This window comes from Schistocerca nitens, chromosome 3 (genome assembly GCF_023898315.1).
Source record: "Schistocerca nitens isolate TAMUIC-IGC-003100 chromosome 3, iqSchNite1.1, whole genome shotgun sequence".
Taxonomy (NCBI): domain Eukaryota; kingdom Metazoa; phylum Arthropoda; class Insecta; order Orthoptera; family Acrididae; genus Schistocerca; species Schistocerca nitens.
In genome coordinates this window covers 159,171,473-159,189,448 of record NC_064616.1, presented here as the reverse complement: position 1 = coordinate 159,189,448, position 17,976 = coordinate 159,171,473, and the positions used below count along the sequence as shown (strand labels likewise).

General features: G+C 45.8%; 1 protein-coding gene across 1 annotated transcript in view; it reads left to right on the top strand.

The window, feature by feature from the left end:
• The window catches only part of LOC126249118 (WSC domain-containing protein 1-like), a 155,653-nt gene that overhangs the window by 121,639 nt on the left and 16,038 nt on the right, over positions 1-17,976 (top strand). The window contains exon 3 of the mRNA XM_049950769.1: positions 4,477-4,735. Within this exon, the coding sequence (XP_049806726.1) occupies positions 4,477-4,735 (259 nt within the window). The remainder of the gene's footprint in view (positions 1-4,476; positions 4,736-17,976) is intronic.

The window sequence follows — 17,976 nt, the reverse complement described above, 5'->3', positions numbered from 1 at the left end:
CCAGAGGGTACGGGTTATTGGTGCGGTGTAGGGTGTAAGGAGCCGTGGAGACAGAGATACGGGGTTGAAGGAAGGTTTCATTTAGGACGAAGGCATCCACGCGGTGCTGACTGCAGGTGTGGAGGAAGAGGAGTTTGTGGGTGGGCAGGGAGCGAATGTTGTGGTACAGGAGACTGTAGGGTTCGTGTACCATGGGAGGGGAGAGTTAGACGAGGGTGGTGAACGTGAAGTGGGCCTGGTTGTGGGAGTATGTGGCATAGGTTGTAAGATGGAACGGGCAGCGAGGGCGATTCAGGAAAGAGTGTGCGAGCGCTGGAAGGGGTGGATGTTTGGGAGCACAATGGTGGTGCAACGGATGATGTCCTCAGCAGTAGGGGGAGGGCGGAGCGAGTTGTTGGGGTGGATGGGGTCATCAACAGGACGGACAGGGACGGTGAGCTCAGGGGTGACTGGTGGAGATTTCGCTTTACACTTTGATGAGTAGGTAGGATGCGGTTCGTTGCAAGTGTTGCAGGAGGGGGGAGAGGTGAGGTTGGGGCAATTCTTGAGGAGGTAACGTGGTCGTTGTAGGTTAGACAGCATTGGCAGCGGTAGGATTGGACTGGGGAACGGGAGGGGTCCACCTTATGACGGCGATTGTTGATGAGGGCTCCCTCGGTGAGGAGGCGGTCAATGGAGGAGGAGGATTCAGTGAATATCCTCGTGAGAAAAGTCGGCCCGGCATCATTGAAGATGCGACGGGCCAAGCGGATTTCAATGTCGGGCCGGGAGTTGAGTTCCGCCAACAGCTCAGCCTCTGTGATCACGGGGCTAAGCTTCGTGATCACAGCGGTGAAGGTTGGCGGACGTCGGGGAGGTTAAGGTTGACGGGGGAGAGGACGGGGTGTGGTAGGGGATGAGGGTTGCACGTTGGCCAAATTGGATACGGCGGATGCGGGAGAGGAGATCTGTGTGGAAGGAAGCATTGGGGGATTTAATGAGGACCGAATCCTTGCGAGGAATCAGAAGGGAGATGGGGGCATTGGGGTAGTATTTCCGGATGGCGAGGGTGAGGGAGCGGGCATCAAGGAATTGAGGGTCAGGATTGGATAGGACAAAGGTGTGGGTGGCAGGCGTGGCAGGGGCGGGGGTCGGAGCCGCGTCCATGGGGGTGGGTGGGTCACGAGGAGTGGGGGTTTTTTTGGAGGAGACTTCAGGGGAAGGGTCAACATTCGGGCGCTTTGAGGGTTTCGTGGTCACGACCGGGTGTAGAGGGGGTAGGGGGACGGGTTGCAGGGGGAGATGGCGGGGGGCAGGACCACCCTTAGCAGCGGATGGCACAGACTGAGGGGGCGTGGGTGTCACAGAGACTGTGTAACGTCGAGCCGAAATCCGTGCTGGCTTGGAGCCCGTCAGAGGCGGTGCAGGGAGCGGCGGAAAATCAGTAGCTGTCGATGGTGCGACAGTGATAGGGGAGGAGGAGTTGGGGGTGGTTACAACCGAAAGTGGCGCAGGGGTGGGGTGGACAGGAAGAGAATGAAGGACGGGAAGTGGGGTGGAGGATGAGCTCCATGTGATGGTGGTTGGAGCAGCGGAGGGAGAGGTGAAAATGATAGTGGTGGCGGCGCGCGAGAAGGGCGGCGCGGCGGCGGCGGCGACCAGGCAGCTGCAGGCAGCGACCGAACGGCGGCGGCGGCGGGCACCGGCAGGCGGCGACCGGACGGCGAGCAGTAGTGACGGCGAGCAGACGACACGGCAAGGAAATGGCGGGGATCTTCCACGTCGAAGATGCACCCTGAGAGTAACCCAGGCAGTGAAAGTCTTCGATGAAGAAGAGAGGGAATCAAACCTCCTGCGCCAGCCTAAATACTGCTCGGCGCATGGATATGGCTGGCTCTATTTGCAGTCACGTGTCGAGCGGAAGGAAAGAGGTCCGCGGCTGTAGCGACCTCTTGCGGCGCCGTGGACGCCTCCTGGTGGTCTCGGAAGCGTCTGTGTTTCCGGGACGACCGGCCAGGCTGACCCCTACTGGGTCCGGGGCCCTCTGTACCGGTCTGCTTCGCAGGAAGTGACAGTTGCAGGCTCTTAATCTGGACACAGTAGGATGAGCCCCTTGTACTTGAATAATGGGTGCTGGTTTTGCAAAGTCAATAAATATCAGTGGAAGGATTGTGTGACTACAAATTTGTTAATAGAAAAGGTCTGATTAATTCTCCTATTTATTGTCATAATGCTTACACATATATACGTTATACTTAAATCAAATTTATATTCAAATAACACTGCTGTGGACGGAAAATCGTTTAAGTTTTATGAAACTAATTTTAAAAGACGTATCAATATGGTGCAAGATAATAAGCAAGGAACAGAACCTTTGCCTAAATCGTTCACTCTCGAACCTACCTTCATCCATAACACAGAAATAAATGCACCGACCGACAGGCCTCCAAAAAGGGATTAATAGTATGTTATTGGTATTGTAATGAACAGTCAATTAATCCGACCAATGTGAGGTAGTCCCACCGTAACGAAAGGACACAATCATCCTGAAAAATAAACCGTTTCCAAATTTTCAGAAGGAATCTAAACTGACTCGATAGTAATTTTGAAGATGATAGCATAAGAGTGACCAGATCTCCACATACTATTGTGTACATGGATATATTTGACAGAAAGTAGGTTAAATTAAACGGTTTAAAGCTGCAAAGAAACTTTGAATTAGTCCATCTTACACTCGTGCACTGGCGTCAGAAAGACGATGACGATATTTGGTTTGTGGGGCGCTCAACTGCGCTGTCATCAGCGTAAGTACAAAAGTCCAAATTTTCACAAAGTTCAATTTTTTCACATTCTAGTCTAACCACTATCACGAATGATGATGATGATGATGAAATGATGAGGACAACACAAACACCCAGTCCCCGGGCAGAAAAAATCCCCCATCCGGCCGGGAATCGAACCCAGGCCCCCGTGATCCAGAGGCAGCATCACAAAGAGAACTCTCATACTGGACAATTTACCTAGCACTGGATCAATCTAAAGTGAAATAAAAATATTAAATCTACGAAAAATGAGGAGAGTGAAGCACCCTTTCAGCGCTGTCGTAATAAAAAGACAATACTGATCTATCCAACCACATATACCAGTCTTAAGTAAGTGCCTGAGCTACACTGCTGAGTCCAAAACCTCACTTCAACATTTCGTACGTTTTTTCAGCGGTTTTCCCAGGTTTAATACAAAACTCGATACAGAGATGCTGCCCTTTCAGGTCAATCATCGAAAAATCTAAATTCTAATGGTGTTGAGACAGCAACCAGCCACAAATTTATTTTAAGTTCCTTTATTCAAAAGATACCGTTACCGGTTTCGGCTCATTACGATTCATCGTCAGACGGCTTTCATGCTTTCATTACAACATGTGCTGCGCTTTTTTTTTACTGATTAGTTATCCTAAAATATAAATAATACATAATTATAAGCACGTCACAAAGATGGTTCAGTTACAGGTTTGCACTGGGATGTGACCCACGTGAAATGTCGGTTTGTAGTACTTGTTTTCATAATTTTCGTGCTGCAGACAACGTTTGTATTTTTCGCCGCATTCGTTGTCTGCTGGACGAAAACTATGAAAACAAGTATTACAAACGGATATTTCACGTGAGTCACATCCCAATGCAAATCTGTAACCAAGCCATCTTTGTGACGTGCTTATAATTATGTATTATTTATATTTTAAGATAACTAATCAGTAAAAAAACGCAGCACATGTTGTAATGAAAGCATGAAAGCCATTTGACGATGAATCGTAATGATTCGAAATCGGTAACGGTACCTTTTGAATAAAGGAACTTAAAAAAATGGTTCAAATGGCTCTGAGCACTATGAGACTCAACATCTGAGGACATCAGTCCCCTAGAACGTAGAACTACTTGAACCTAACTAACCTAAGGACATCACACACATCCATGCCCGAGGCAGGATTCGAACCTGCGACCGTAGTGGTCGCGCAGTTCCAGACTGTAGCGCCTAGAACCGCTGGGCCACACCGGCCGGCGAACTTAAAATAAATTTGTGGCTGGTTGCTGTGTCAACACCATCAACATTTGTCTTCAAATAACAGCCACGGTCTCCAACCATGTCATCATATAACAAAATCGAATCAAAAATTCACTGAAAGTAGAATTACCGAGACATAACCATTCAGCTAGCACCCGATTACCACAGTAAGCCGACAAGGATGTACCGTGTATTTTAGTGCACTCATACCCTTCTGTAAGCAAAACTCAAATTCAGGTACTTTTTGGATGCCAAATCATGTTATACACCCGTTACATGTGGGAACTTCAGTACCAGAGACCAATTATCAGGTCAATCAGAGAAAAGTAAGTCTATCTGAAAATTTATAACGTGAACCGTTAGAGTTACTTATTGCAACTGGTTTGCCCATTTTCCAGAGATGTCCTCGCAGTGACACGGCGTGCGGTCTTTTGTGTGCAGAGTGGGAGAGGTTCGCGTCGCAGCTGGCGCTGGTGTGGCGCGAGCTGGCGGCCACTTGGGCCAACTACACGCACGCCGACGAAGCGACGCTCCTGCACTTCGAGCGGCTGCGCCTCGAGCCGAGCAGCGAGCTCCGAAGGCTGCTGCGCTTCCTCCGGCTGGCCGTGGACGAGCGCCGCCTGGCCTGTGTGCTGCGGCACGCCGATGGGCCCTTCCGCCGACCGCCCGCTTCCTCTCAGCAGGCGCTCTTTTCTGCCAGGTACTCACTGCTACTGCTCGTATCTCACTACGATGTATCCTACACCGTCAGTCTAAATTACGGTGTTCCAGCCCAAGTGCTCTCCCAATGGGCCCTGAGCTCTCTCGCGCAAAGGCGGCCAGGGAAGGACAAACTGTGGTGTCACCGCCAGACACCACACTTGCTAGGTGGTAGCCTTTAAATCGGCCGCGGTCCGTTAGTATACGTCGGACCCGCGTGTCGCCACTATCAGTGATTGCAGACCGAGCGCCGCCACACGGCAGGTCTAGAGAGACTTCCTAGCACTCGCCCCAGTTGTACAGCCGACTTTGCTAGCGATGGTTCACCGACTACTACGCTCTCTTGTGCCGAGACGATAGTTTAGCGTAGCCTTCAGCTACGTCATTTGCTACGACCTAGCAAGGCGCCATTATCAGTTACTATTGATATTGTGAATCATGTACCGTCAAAACCGACGTTCATCATTAATGGATTAAAGTTAAGTATTCCACCAGCTACGTCCGTTTTTCTAAATTCTAATTTCCTTGTCATGTTCCAGATCTCACGCCAGCCAGCGTGAGCTAAAACGCGTGCATTTCGGCCTCCTTTAGTAAAACGGTGTTGGCTCTCTTGCCAACCACAACACAAACACGTAGCGCACGTAATCACCTCGGCCGAACGACCGTAAGGTGTGTGGGCAAATGGCTCACGCAAGCGCAAAACTAAGCGGGGTAGCAGTGCAGTTGGACTATTTGGCTGATAGCCTACCAAACCTGCGTATGTTGGGTGCTCTCTGGAGCCCACGTCTGATACGGCTGTGTCGGTGCGGCCCGGTATAAAATGTCTGGGATATGCCACCAACAAATCTGCTGTTACACAACAGGAAATGTATACAGACTGAGCATTGTACAATCACTTCTTGTGGTGGTAACTGTGTTCACCAGCGGAAGCTAAAGCAGCACATTATGCTCAGTCTAGCACCATAATCCATACTATCGGTACTTACAGTCACGAATGGCGTGCCAGTTGCCGCATGGGTTAACGATGTTATGTCGCAGGCATGAAGGCCGATAAGAAGTGCTTTACCACAAACATAGCACTAGAAAAAGCACAAGTGTGACTTGATTACTTTAATACGAGATCCATCAAAGTTCTAAGGTTTCCAGTTTCCCTTCTCAGGACACAGTTACAGTTATTTCTACGATTTGCAAACTGGTTCAAAATAAGGTGGGCGTTGCAGGATATGCGGGCGCACGCTAGAATCGTACAGCACATAGAGCTCTAGTAATTGCGGTGAGTGTGAGTAATGAGTTCAGTATTATGTTGTCCGCCCCGATAGCTGAGTTGTCAGCGAGACGGATTGCCGTCCTATGGGCCCGGATTCGATTCCCGGCTGGGTCGGGGATTTTCTCCGCTCAGAGACTGGCTGTTGTGTTGTCTTCATCATCATTTCATCCCCATTCGCCGCGCAGGTCGTCCAATGTAGAGTCGAATTTAATAAGACCGGCACCATGGCGGCCGGATCTGCCCCACATGGGGCTACCCGGGCAATGACGCCAAACACTCATTTCCAGTACGATGTTTCCATTACGAGAACAGTGAGCACTCATTTTATTTCTCGGCTTTCGTGGTGTGACCCCCACTGAAATTCATCTACAGTAGTGTGAGACGTACACTATGTGATCAAAAGTATCCCGACACCACCAAAAACATACGTTTTTCATTTTAGGTGCATTGTACTGCCTCCTACTGCCAGGTACTCCATATCAGCGACCTCAGTAGTCATTAGACATCGTAAGAGAGCAGAATGGGGCGCTCCGCGGAACTCACGGTCTTCGAACGTGGTCAGGTAATAGGGTGTCACTTGTGTCATACTACTGTACGCGAGATTTCCACCCTCCTAAACATCCCTAGGTCCACTGCTTCCGATGTGATAGTGAAGTGGAAACCTGAAGGGACATGTACAGCACAAAAGCGTACTGGCCGACCTTGTCTGTTGACTGACAGAGACTGCCGACAGTTGAAGAGGGTCGTAATGTGAAATAGGCAGACATCTACCCAGACCATCATACAGGAATTCCAAACTCCATCAGGATCCACTGCAAGTACTATGACAGTTAGGCGGTAGGTGAGAAATCTCGGATTTCATAGTCTAGCGGCTGCTCATAAGCCACACATCACGCCAGTAAATTCCAAACGACGCCTCGCTTGGTGTGACGAGCCTCAACATTGGACGACTGAACAGTGGAAAAACATTGTGAGGAGTAACGAATCACGGTACACAATGTGGTGATCCGGTGGCAGGGTGTGAGTATGGCGAATGCCTGGTGAACGTCATCTGTCAACGTGTGTATTGCCAACAGTAAAATTCTGAGGCGATGGTGTTATGGTGTGGTCGTGCTTTTCATGAAGGCTGCTTACACCCCTTGTTGTTTTGCGTGGCACTATCACAGCACAGGACTACACTGATGTTTTAAGCACCTTTTTGATTCCTAGTGTTGAAGAGCAATTTGGGGATGGCGACTGCATCTTTTAACACCATCGCGCACCTGTTGAAAATGCACGGCCTGGGGCGGAGTGGTTACACGACAGTAGCATCCCTGTAATGGACTGGCTGGCACAGAGTCATGACCTGAATCCTGTAGAACACCTTTGGGATGTTTTGAAACGCCGACTTCGTGCTAGGCCTCACCGACCGACATCGATACCTCTCCCCAGTACAACACTCCGTGAAGAATGGGCTGCCATTCACCAAGAAACCTTCCAGCACCTGACTGAACGTATGCCTGCGAGAGTGGAAGCTTTCATCAAAGCTACGGGTGGGCCAACACCATATTGAATTCCAGCATTACCTATGGTGGACGCCACGAACTTGTAAGTCCTTTTCTGCCAGGTGTCCGGAAACGTTTGATGAAATAGTGTAATAGTGATGGTGTCGATAAAATGTGCACATGTATTTCCCGTTTCATCTCCTAATCAAGTGTTATGTGAACGTAATTTATACGTTGTGAATGGTACAATGGTGAAAAGGTTTACTGACATGATTTTTAAATTATTTATATTACATGTCACTTTATAGGGTGTATCATAGTTAACGCCGTAAATACAGTGAGAAATGATCTTGTAGGCAATAATATCAAAGAAGAAGACGATGTAGATGAAGATAAACGATATTTCGTCAGAGCTACTGACTCCCTGGGACAGCCAGCCATAATAAAGCTATTCCACCTGGTGTGCAAGTTGTACGCTGCAGGAAAAATACCCCAGACTTGAATAATAATGTGATAATTCCAATTAAAAAGAAAGTAGGTGCTGACTGGTGTGAATACTACCGAACTATCAGCTTAGTAAGTCAACATCACAAAATACTGACATGACATATTAGCAGAAGAAATGAAAAACAGGCTGAAGCGGACCTCAGGGAAGATCAGTTAGGGTTCTGGAGTACTGTAGGCTCACGTGACGCAAAACTGATCTTATGAATTCTTTTGGAAGAGAGGCTAAGAAAAGGAAAACCTACGTCTATTACATTTGTATACTTAAAGGAAGCATTTACCAATGCTGACAAAGATACGCTAGTCGAGAATGGGAATCAGCGGTTGAATAAGGGAGTGAGACTGGGTTGGAACCTATTCTCAATGTTATTCAGTCCGTACAATGATCACGCAGTAAAGGAAACTGAAGAAAAATTTGGAAAAGTAATTCAAGTCGGGGAGAAGAAAGGAAAACTTTGAAGTTTGGTGACGACATTTTAATTCAGTCACAGACAGCAAAGAACTTGGAAGAGCAGTTGTAAGGAATCGACAGCGTCTTGAAACGAGGATATGAGATTTACACAAACAAAGGCAGAACAATGGCGTAAATCAGGAAATACTGAGAACATTAGTTTAGGAAACGAGACAGTAAAAGTAGCAGTTGAATTCTGCTATTTAGGCAGTAAAATAGCTGACTGTGGCCAAAGTAGAGAGGGTAAAAATGTAGACTGGGACTGGCATGAAGAATGTTTCGGAAGAAAAGAAATTTATTAACATTGAAAATAATTTTAAGTGGTAGGAAGGTTTGTCTGAAGGTATTGGCCTCGAGTGCAGTTTTCTATGGTAGTAGACTGTGGACGATAAACAGTTTAGACAAGAAGAGAAAGGAAGTTTTTGAAGATGATGCTAGAGAAGAATGCTGAAGATTATGTGGGTGGATCAAGTAACTAAACGGAAGGTACTGAATACAGTTGAGAAGAAAGGGAATTAGTGACACAGCCTGGCCAAATGGAGGGGTAGGTTGATAGGACACGTTCCAATTTAGTACTAGAGGGACGTGTGGGCAGTAAAAATCGTAGAGGGAGGTCAAGAGATGAATACAGTCAGCAGATTGAAAAGGATGTAGGTTGCAGCAATTAACAGGAGACGAAGAGGCTTGAATAGGACAGAATAGCATGGAGAGTTGCATCAGATCAGGATTTGGACTGAAGAAGACCACAACAACAGAGACCTATTTAATCACGTGCTGACGGTTTCGTAGTGTCTGGGTTGGCACAGACAATCCGGTTGTCGCCAAAATGGAACATCTATTTCCGTTGCATCTCACTGGGTGCTTATGATCCATAGTTTGTAGAGAGCTAGAGATCTTGTCATTGGGTGACAATTATGATGCAAACTCTGGATGAATATTTTACGACAGCAAGTGAATTAGTCCTGCACACTCTTAGTGATTCAGCACAGTCACGTCCACAGAGCGCCATACTCAACTGTGCTAAATGGTTCAAATGGCTCTGAGCACTATGGGACTTAACATCTGTGGTCATCAGTCCCCTAGAACTTAGAACTACTTAAACCTAACTAACCTAAGGACATCACACACATCCATGCCCGAGGCAGGGTTGGAACCTGCGACCGTAGCGGTCACGCGGCTCCAGACTGAAGCGCCTAGAACCGCACGGCCTCAACTGTGCTAAAATCGGATTTCATTATACAGAGTGTATCATAATTAATGGCTTAAACGCATACTGTTGAAAGTACACGATACTAGAAGCAAAAAAGTCTCAGTAAACATAGGGTCGAAAATGCATACCTTAAGAGCTACGAGCAATTTTTCATCGTCGATACTGTGAAAAAAATCTCTTCTACTGCAAGTTCTTTGCTTTCCATAGTTTGCGAAGTGGTAGTATGGACCAAAATAAGAAAAAAGTCCTGCAAACATGTGCTCTAAAACGCATACCTTAAAAGTTACGAGCACTTGATCATTAAAAGAGTTGTGTTTCAAAATAGCAAAGATGAACAAGTGCTCATAGCTCTTAAGAAATGCATTTCAGAGCACATGTTTTTGCTGTCATAGCATATCTCGAAATTTGAAGGATAAGCCGCAAGGAATTCAAAATGGTAGGATGGACAATCAAGTTCGGAAATGGGCAGGATAGCCCATAAAATAGGCAGGGAATTGGTGGGGTAGGGTGTAGAGTTGGCAAACGGGCAGCATAGGTCGTAAAATTGCAGGAAATTGTTTGGATAGGCTGTAAAATTGGCACATTTACAGGATAGGCCGAAAAATGGGAAAAGATTAATAGGATAGTCAGTAACATTGGTTAGGAAATTCGTAAGCTATGACATATAATTGGAAAATTGGCATAATAATAAGTAAAAAATTGGCATGAAGTTGGTAGGATGGCCGTAAGGGCGGTAAATTTGGAAAGGAGGTACAAATGGTGTACTTTAAACCTGTAAATGACAAGTACGTTAGTGTCGATGCGGTAGCTTACTGCATGCAGTCAGCCACAGTCACCGTGTGAATAATTTACAGATGTCACAGCATATTCTGCAAAAGGCTATAAATATTAGTGATAAATACTTTGACAATAAAGTGTATATAAATTATTGACATCATGATTTAATATGCAAAATGGCAGTGAGTACAGACGTAAGACTATTTGCCATTAGAGTGGTTCATTAGTGGGACACCTGCGATCAGTTCTCTGTCACTCATCGTCAAATATGGTATGGGGGGAATGGTGTCAACACACGACACTCCTGGTCGTTTTCTACCTTGGAGATGCTACCTCTCGATCAGATAGGTCTGAAATTGGCGTCGTGAGGCTGAGTGTACTCAAGTCCAGTCCTTCCAACAAGGACAAATCCCTCGAAGTACTGGGAATCACACACAGGTCTTCCACATCAGTGTCTGTCACGTTGACCACTCCGCTAGAGACATAACAGTATGTGGCTGACTTACTGTTATAGTATGGTTTCATAGCATATACTCCAAATTAGTTCAAAATTTTGAATAATTCTTCAGTAAGGTGGAAGACTCCAACATACTTGCTGCATACCAAGAGGTTTTTTCTTCAATTGGACCTGGGAAATTGTTACATGTTTTGCGTTTTAAATTCTGCAATGACAAAGAGATGACAGTTTGCATTAGATTCGCAACATAACCTCGTCATAGGCACGAACTCCTTTATGAAATGTGGTATGTTGTAGATACAGCCAAAAAACGATTGTACGTATGACTGATGCGTACGTTTAATAGAAAATATCTGTTTCAGCTCTTACGCAAACCTGAGTGAAATCGCTGTTTTTCTAGGTAATGGCGTCAGTTCGACAAGATGAGGCTCTACAAGTTTCTTCGGGCTCACATCCAGCTGAGACCACTCATTGATGATTAGATTACCATATTACTAGGATGCTGACTGATGCGTTTCACTCTTATTTCGCATAAGCCCCAGATACTTACATGGGAGTGAGATCAAGTGATATAATGGGCCAGTCGAGGTACGATGGGATACTTGAATGTTCATCACATCAGAACGTGTACACAGGCAGCCTGTTATCATCTTGGAAAATGAGTGTCCACAGATGGCTCATAACGGAAATGTGGAAGAAAACGTTGCACTGCGCCACACAGAATACTCAAACAAACGTTCTGTTTAATGTTCAAGATACCTTGAATATCCTGTCGCAAGTCATGATTCAAAAAATACCTCAAAATAAACACGGAATGACCTCTAAAATGAACTGTGGTCTCACATCTTACAGTCTTGGAATTTCACCCCTAATTTACCAAACCTCTGTTGTTGATTTTAACGTCCACTAATGGATCATGAGCATCACATCCGATTGCTTGGGGAACAACACACCAGATTCCAAAGCTTGGGCGGTTCTAGGCGCTTCAGTCTGGAACCGCGCGACTGCTACGGTCGCAGGTTCGAATCCTGCCTCGGGCATGGATGTGTGTGATGTCCTTAGGTTAGTTAGGTTTAAGTAGTTCTAAGTTCTAGGGGACTGATGACCTCAGAAGTTAAGTCCCATAGTGCTCAGAGGCATTTTCCAAAGCTTGGACGACAGTTAAGCGTTCTACTCCACTTCCGATTAAGTATGGCCAAACCAGGAACATACAGTTCATTCAGGATGAGGAAAGAAACCGTCCATCAACCCCTCCCTCTTTCCGAAATGAGTAACTAACGACAAGCAGAAAACGAGAAAGAGCGGAAAACAAATCATTACAGTGAACATTAGAAGTAAAATACACATGGAAATCGTACTTGGAAACACCAAATCCATCTGAACACAGCGCAGTATAAAACACTTCCAAAATGCAGATATCAAGAATAAATTTAACAGCACCAAAATATTGCTTGATAGCATGGACGCGTATAAGGCGCGAATGGTGTCCTGTGATATAGCCATCCATGCTGCATTCAGCTGGATCCAAAGTTCATCTTTGGTGGTTGGCATTCGATCACTGCGCTGCACCCGTCGTTTCACCATATCCCACGCATTTTCGATTGCCGACAAGTCTGGTGATCTGGCGCACCAGGGCAAAAGGCTCACGTCCTGTGACACCAAGAAGGCACGTGTTCGTGCAGCAGCATGTGGTCGTGCATTGTCTTGCTGAAAAATGGCGTCTGGGGTGCTGGACAGATGGTGTTTGACTACGGGTCGCAGGATTTCACACAGGTAAAATTGGTCACAGTACCCAGGACACGCACAAACTGTGATTTGTGGCTGTACCCAGTAGCACCCCACACCATAAGGTCTTCAGTTGGCGCTATATGTCTTGTGCGAGTGCAGTCACTGTGATGCCGCTCCCACTGTCTGCGGCGAACCAAAATGCGGCTTTCATTTTCAAACAAATTGAAGCTGTATTCGTCCGAAAACACTATCTGTGCCCAGGGGTGGCGTTAAATACACCGTTGTCATCTATCATGTTTCTGCACATTCGCCAAACGTAGGCGGAGAAGTGGACGACGCGCACGTAACCAATGCCGCAATAAACGGCGATGGACTGACACCCCGAATAGTGTGCGATGTGTTACACTGTTCCACGGTTGCGCCAGAGCCGAGAAGGACGCAGACCTGTTCTATAATTCCATTCGGCTGAGGTGTCGATCTTCTCGGAAGGTGGTCTGGATGTTGCGACCTGACCCATCTCGTCGTGTTCTACGGCCGTCCGTGAACCATTCTGCCCACACCCGTTGCACTGCCGAAACACTTCGCCCCACACGAGCAGCAGTTTCCTGGATGGATGCATCAAATTCTCTCCTGCCGATAATGCGCTCTCTTTCAGACCCACTGAATTCACGGTACGCTTCGCACATACGTCAGCGAGGCATCCTGCACGTCTGTTCAAGTCACACTGATCCATTACCTTCGGTATATAGCGACAACGAGAGCCGCAGCCATATTTTACCGGTAGGTGGTTTTGCGCCGCGATATCGATGTTGGCCTTGAACACGCGGGCCGACATGGTTCATAATGCTAATCATTTCTACACATCACACTAATTTACATGTCCTATGAACATGAACTTCCTATATTTAGTCGTTCCAGGTGTTCTGTTTTCTTTCTGAACATGACTGTACTTTTAGATTAACCATTGACGTCGTTTTCACTACCTGATACGGTCAGTGATATTTGATAAAGATTTTCTTCGTCTTTCCCTTTGCTGTATAGGGGTTAGTGACCCTGCCCTCCACAATATTGTTGTAGTTTGCCAATGCACCTGTTACGTTATTCCTGGCGTTCCAGGGCCTTTGTGTTTTCTTCCCGCAAACTTCGATACCGATTGAAATCCAGTCCCAACTTAGGACAAAGGGCGACAGCATCTTACTCATGTACACCACCTCAAATGGTGACATGCTTGTTCCCGTATGACCCTTTGAGTTATACACACAAACCACATATGGAAGACATGCGTCCCAATCATCGTGTGTAGCATTCATGTAGACACTAAGAATTTTAGAAATGGTCTGATGGTTGCGCTTCATCCTACCATTGGTTTGAGGGTGGAACGAGCTCATTTGCAACATCCAAACGAGTAACACGTTGCATAGCTGTTTCATAAGTTCTAAAACGAGGTTTTAGAACTTAGAGGTTCAAATGGCTCTGAGAACTATGGGACTTAACTTCTGAGGTCATCAGTCCCCTAGAACTGATAACTACTTAAACCTAACTAACCTAAGGACATCACACACATCCATGCCCGAGGCAGAATTCGAACCTGCGACCGTAGCGGGCGCGCGCTTCCAGACTGTAGCGCCTAGAACCGCTCGGCCACGCCAGCCGGCAACCGCTAATACCTGCACCACAATATTGGCCAGTTCGTCTGGAATTGATATCTTTACCAGAAACTGTGAGAAATGGTCGGTGATCGTAAGTGTATACCTGTACCCTGCTGGCGTTTTATTGTACTGTCCGGAAATGTCGAGCCTAAGCATTTGAAATGGCTTCGACACCTCTCGTAATCTCTGCAAAGGGATTTTCTGACACGAAATATCCACTCTTCCTGCACATGGTATACAGTTTCTGAGATACTGGTCCGTTTCGCGTTTCCTATTTCTCCATCAAAACCGTTCTGCCATATGTTTAGCAGCTGCTTATCGCCCACCATAACCTGGCAACAAATGCTCAAGTGCCTGTTGTAACACTTCCCTTAGAAAAGCTGCTGGGACATTTGACCTGTGGTTGATGTTTCATGACTCTGCACACCAAATCCTAATGTACGGTAAAGTGCTGCTGTGACTGAAAGACTGGCAGTCCTTATATCCTACCTATGCTTGTTGTCACTCTAACATACTCTTGCCCAAAGTACTCAACATTGCTACTTACCGACTCAATGTGTCCACATTCATAGGTTTTCTACCTGGTTTACAGATGACCTCATAATCAAATTCACTAAGGTTGAGAGCCCAGCGTCTTAGATAGGACTTTCAGAAAATGCATCCATTTCGGTGACGAATGATCCGTCCCAACTTTAAATCTTCTACTAAAGAGGTACACCAGAAATGTGTAATACTCTATTTCAAGGCTAACGTTTTCTTTTCAGTTGTCGAGTTGTTACGTTCCACTTTATTTAATGCCCTCAAAGCCTACGCTACTCGATGCTCCTATTCATTAACCATCTGACCAAAAGTACAACCTACTGCTTGGTTAGAAGTAACGCACAAGGGGATGAACTCTTTTTCAGAATCAGGAAAATACCGGATTCGAAACCAATGCTTTCAATTTCTCGAACGCTGGCTCTCATGTATCCACCGAAACATTACATCCTTTCTGGTAATCTGTTTAAAGGTCCAGCTGTTTTTGCGAAATCCTTTACGAATATATGGTAGTAGTTACACAAACCGATGAACGAATGTATCTGTTTGATTGTTCAGGGTGTTGGAAAATTTTGAGTTGCTTCAGTAAGATGAAGATCGGTCTGTACACCATGTTCATTACTTACGTGTTCCAGATACGAGTGGTTAACTCGAATTTGGGAAAAATGGAGCTTGTCCATGCTCACCATCAAACACGCTGACCGTAATCTACTAAAAACATCCTCCAATCATCTCACATGTTGTGGTACATCCGTTGAAGAAAGCCGTGCAGGATTAGCCGAGCGGTTAAAGGCGCTGCAGTCACGGACTGTGCGGCTTGTCCCGGCGGAGGTTCGAGTCCTCCCTCGGGCATGGGTGTGTGTGTGTGTTTGTCCTTAGGATAATATAGGTTAAGTAGTGTATAAGCTTAGGGACTGATGACCTTAGCAGTTAAGTCCCATAAGATTTCACACACATTTTTTTTCGTTGAAGAAACTATTATGTCATCTAGTTAAAGCATACAGGTCTTCATCTAGATCTTCACCACACTAACCATACACCTAACGGTGTGTGACGGACAGTACTTCTGGTACTACTAACTTATCACCCCTTCCCTGCTCCACCTGCGACTGGAAAGTGGGTAGAATGATTATCGGTAAGCTTCTATATTAACTATAATTTCTCATATTTTCTCATCGTGGCCATTTTATGAGATATATGTGTCAGTAAGTAACACGTTGTCTGATTCTTCCCGGAAAGTGTTCTCTCAATATTTCAGTGTAAGCCTCTCTGTGATGTGCAATGGCTCTCTTGTAACATCTGTCGCTGGAGTTTCTTGAGCATCTCCCTAAAGCCCTCGCATCAACTAAACTATCCATGACGAAACACACTGCTCCTCAACTGAATCTTCTGTGTCTCCTCTATCAGTACTACCTTTTAAGGATTACAGACAGGTGAACAAAACTCAAGAAGCAGTCGAACAAGTACCTTGTATGCCAGTTCCTTCATGGATGAGTTACATTTCCTTAAGCTTATTCCTATGAATCTCAATATGACATCTGCTTTTCTTACTATTTGCTTCATCTCCTCAATCCACTTAAGGCTGCTATGGATAGTTGCTCCTAAATATTTTATGGTGGGACCTGTTTCCAGCAATTTTTCATCAATAGTGTACTTGCGCAGCAGTGGATATCTTTTCCTATGTATGCGCAATACGTTATGTTTGTGAACGTTCAGGGTCAACTGACAGAGCCTGCACCATTCCTGAAGCCTGTGCAAATCATTCTGCAAACTGATACTGTCTTCTGAAGTTCCTGTTTTCTTATAGACAACGAACGGTCTTAAAGAGCTCCCAATGCTTTCTACTATATATATATATATATATATATATATATATATATATATATATATATATATATATATATATATTGTAAATAGTAACAGTCCTATTACAATTCCCTCAGTTCTCTGGAAATGATATTTACATCCGTCTATTTTGTTCTATTAAGAGCAAAGTACTGCTAGGAAGACTTGAATCCAGTCACAGATCCGATCCAATACTCGGTAAGCTCGTATTTTTTACACTAAACGCCAGGGATGGTGATGTCAAATGCCTTATAGATGTCTAGGAACATAGCTTCAACCTGAGCGTCGCAGTCTACAGCGATATGGACCTCATGGAGGGACAGAATGAGCTGAGTTCCGCAAAGTCTCTATTTAGAGCTGAGTTCCGTAAAATCTAAGTTTGAAGAAATAGCGTTGGCTTTTGACAGAGGAGATTTTCCTTCTCCAAAAACGTCATAATTTTTTAGCATAAAATGTGTTCCATAATTCTACAACAAATTGAGATCAACGATATAGGCCTGTCCCACTCTGTCCCACGACGCTCCTTGAAAACGGGAATGAGCTGCGCTTTCTTCCAGTCACTGGATACCTTTCGTTGCTCCAGCGATCTACGATAAAGTGCTGCTGGAAGGGGCGAAAGCCCGTCCATACAATCTTTATAGAATCTCACAGTTACGTCATATGGTCCTCACGTCCTTCCACTACTAAGCGACAGTAGTTTCTTTTTTATTCCACGATCAGTTATATCAGTATCTACCATTTCGGTGTTCGCACTATGAGAGCAAGTTCTGTGTCCATGTTGCCGCTGTAGTGTCCTTGTCGACACTATTGAGTCTTGTACCATAGGAATCAAGAGAGAGGATGTTGTTTGGTGGGCGGTATCTTCTTTCTACAACACAATTGAACACATGTATTAACAGGATTCTTTATTTACTTGAACAGAAAGCTACTTATCTTAAGAGGGTCCACGTGTTGTGGTACAAGCTCTTCCTAATAGTCCACGTTAGACTCATTGCTTGTGAAGTGCATGTCCCGCTAAGCGATGAATGAGAGACGCCAAGCTAGCTAGTAACTGAGCTAGGGACTAAGACTGAGACTAAATGACTCGACTCCTGAGACTGACGACTAGGCCCTCCGGTCAGCGGCGGCGATCTAAATACTTGCGGTCGAGAGGGCGTTGCGGCGTGTTACTTGCGAGCGAGTCTGTCTTTGGCCTCTCTTCTGATAGGAGCGCTTACTCCTGTGCTTGCTATCGATCTTCTTGCTACGTCTTTGCTGACCGGTGTGCTGGCGACAGCTTAAGCCAGCATATTCCTTCCCCCCTGAAATGTGTCTTGACAATCTGTAGTCCACA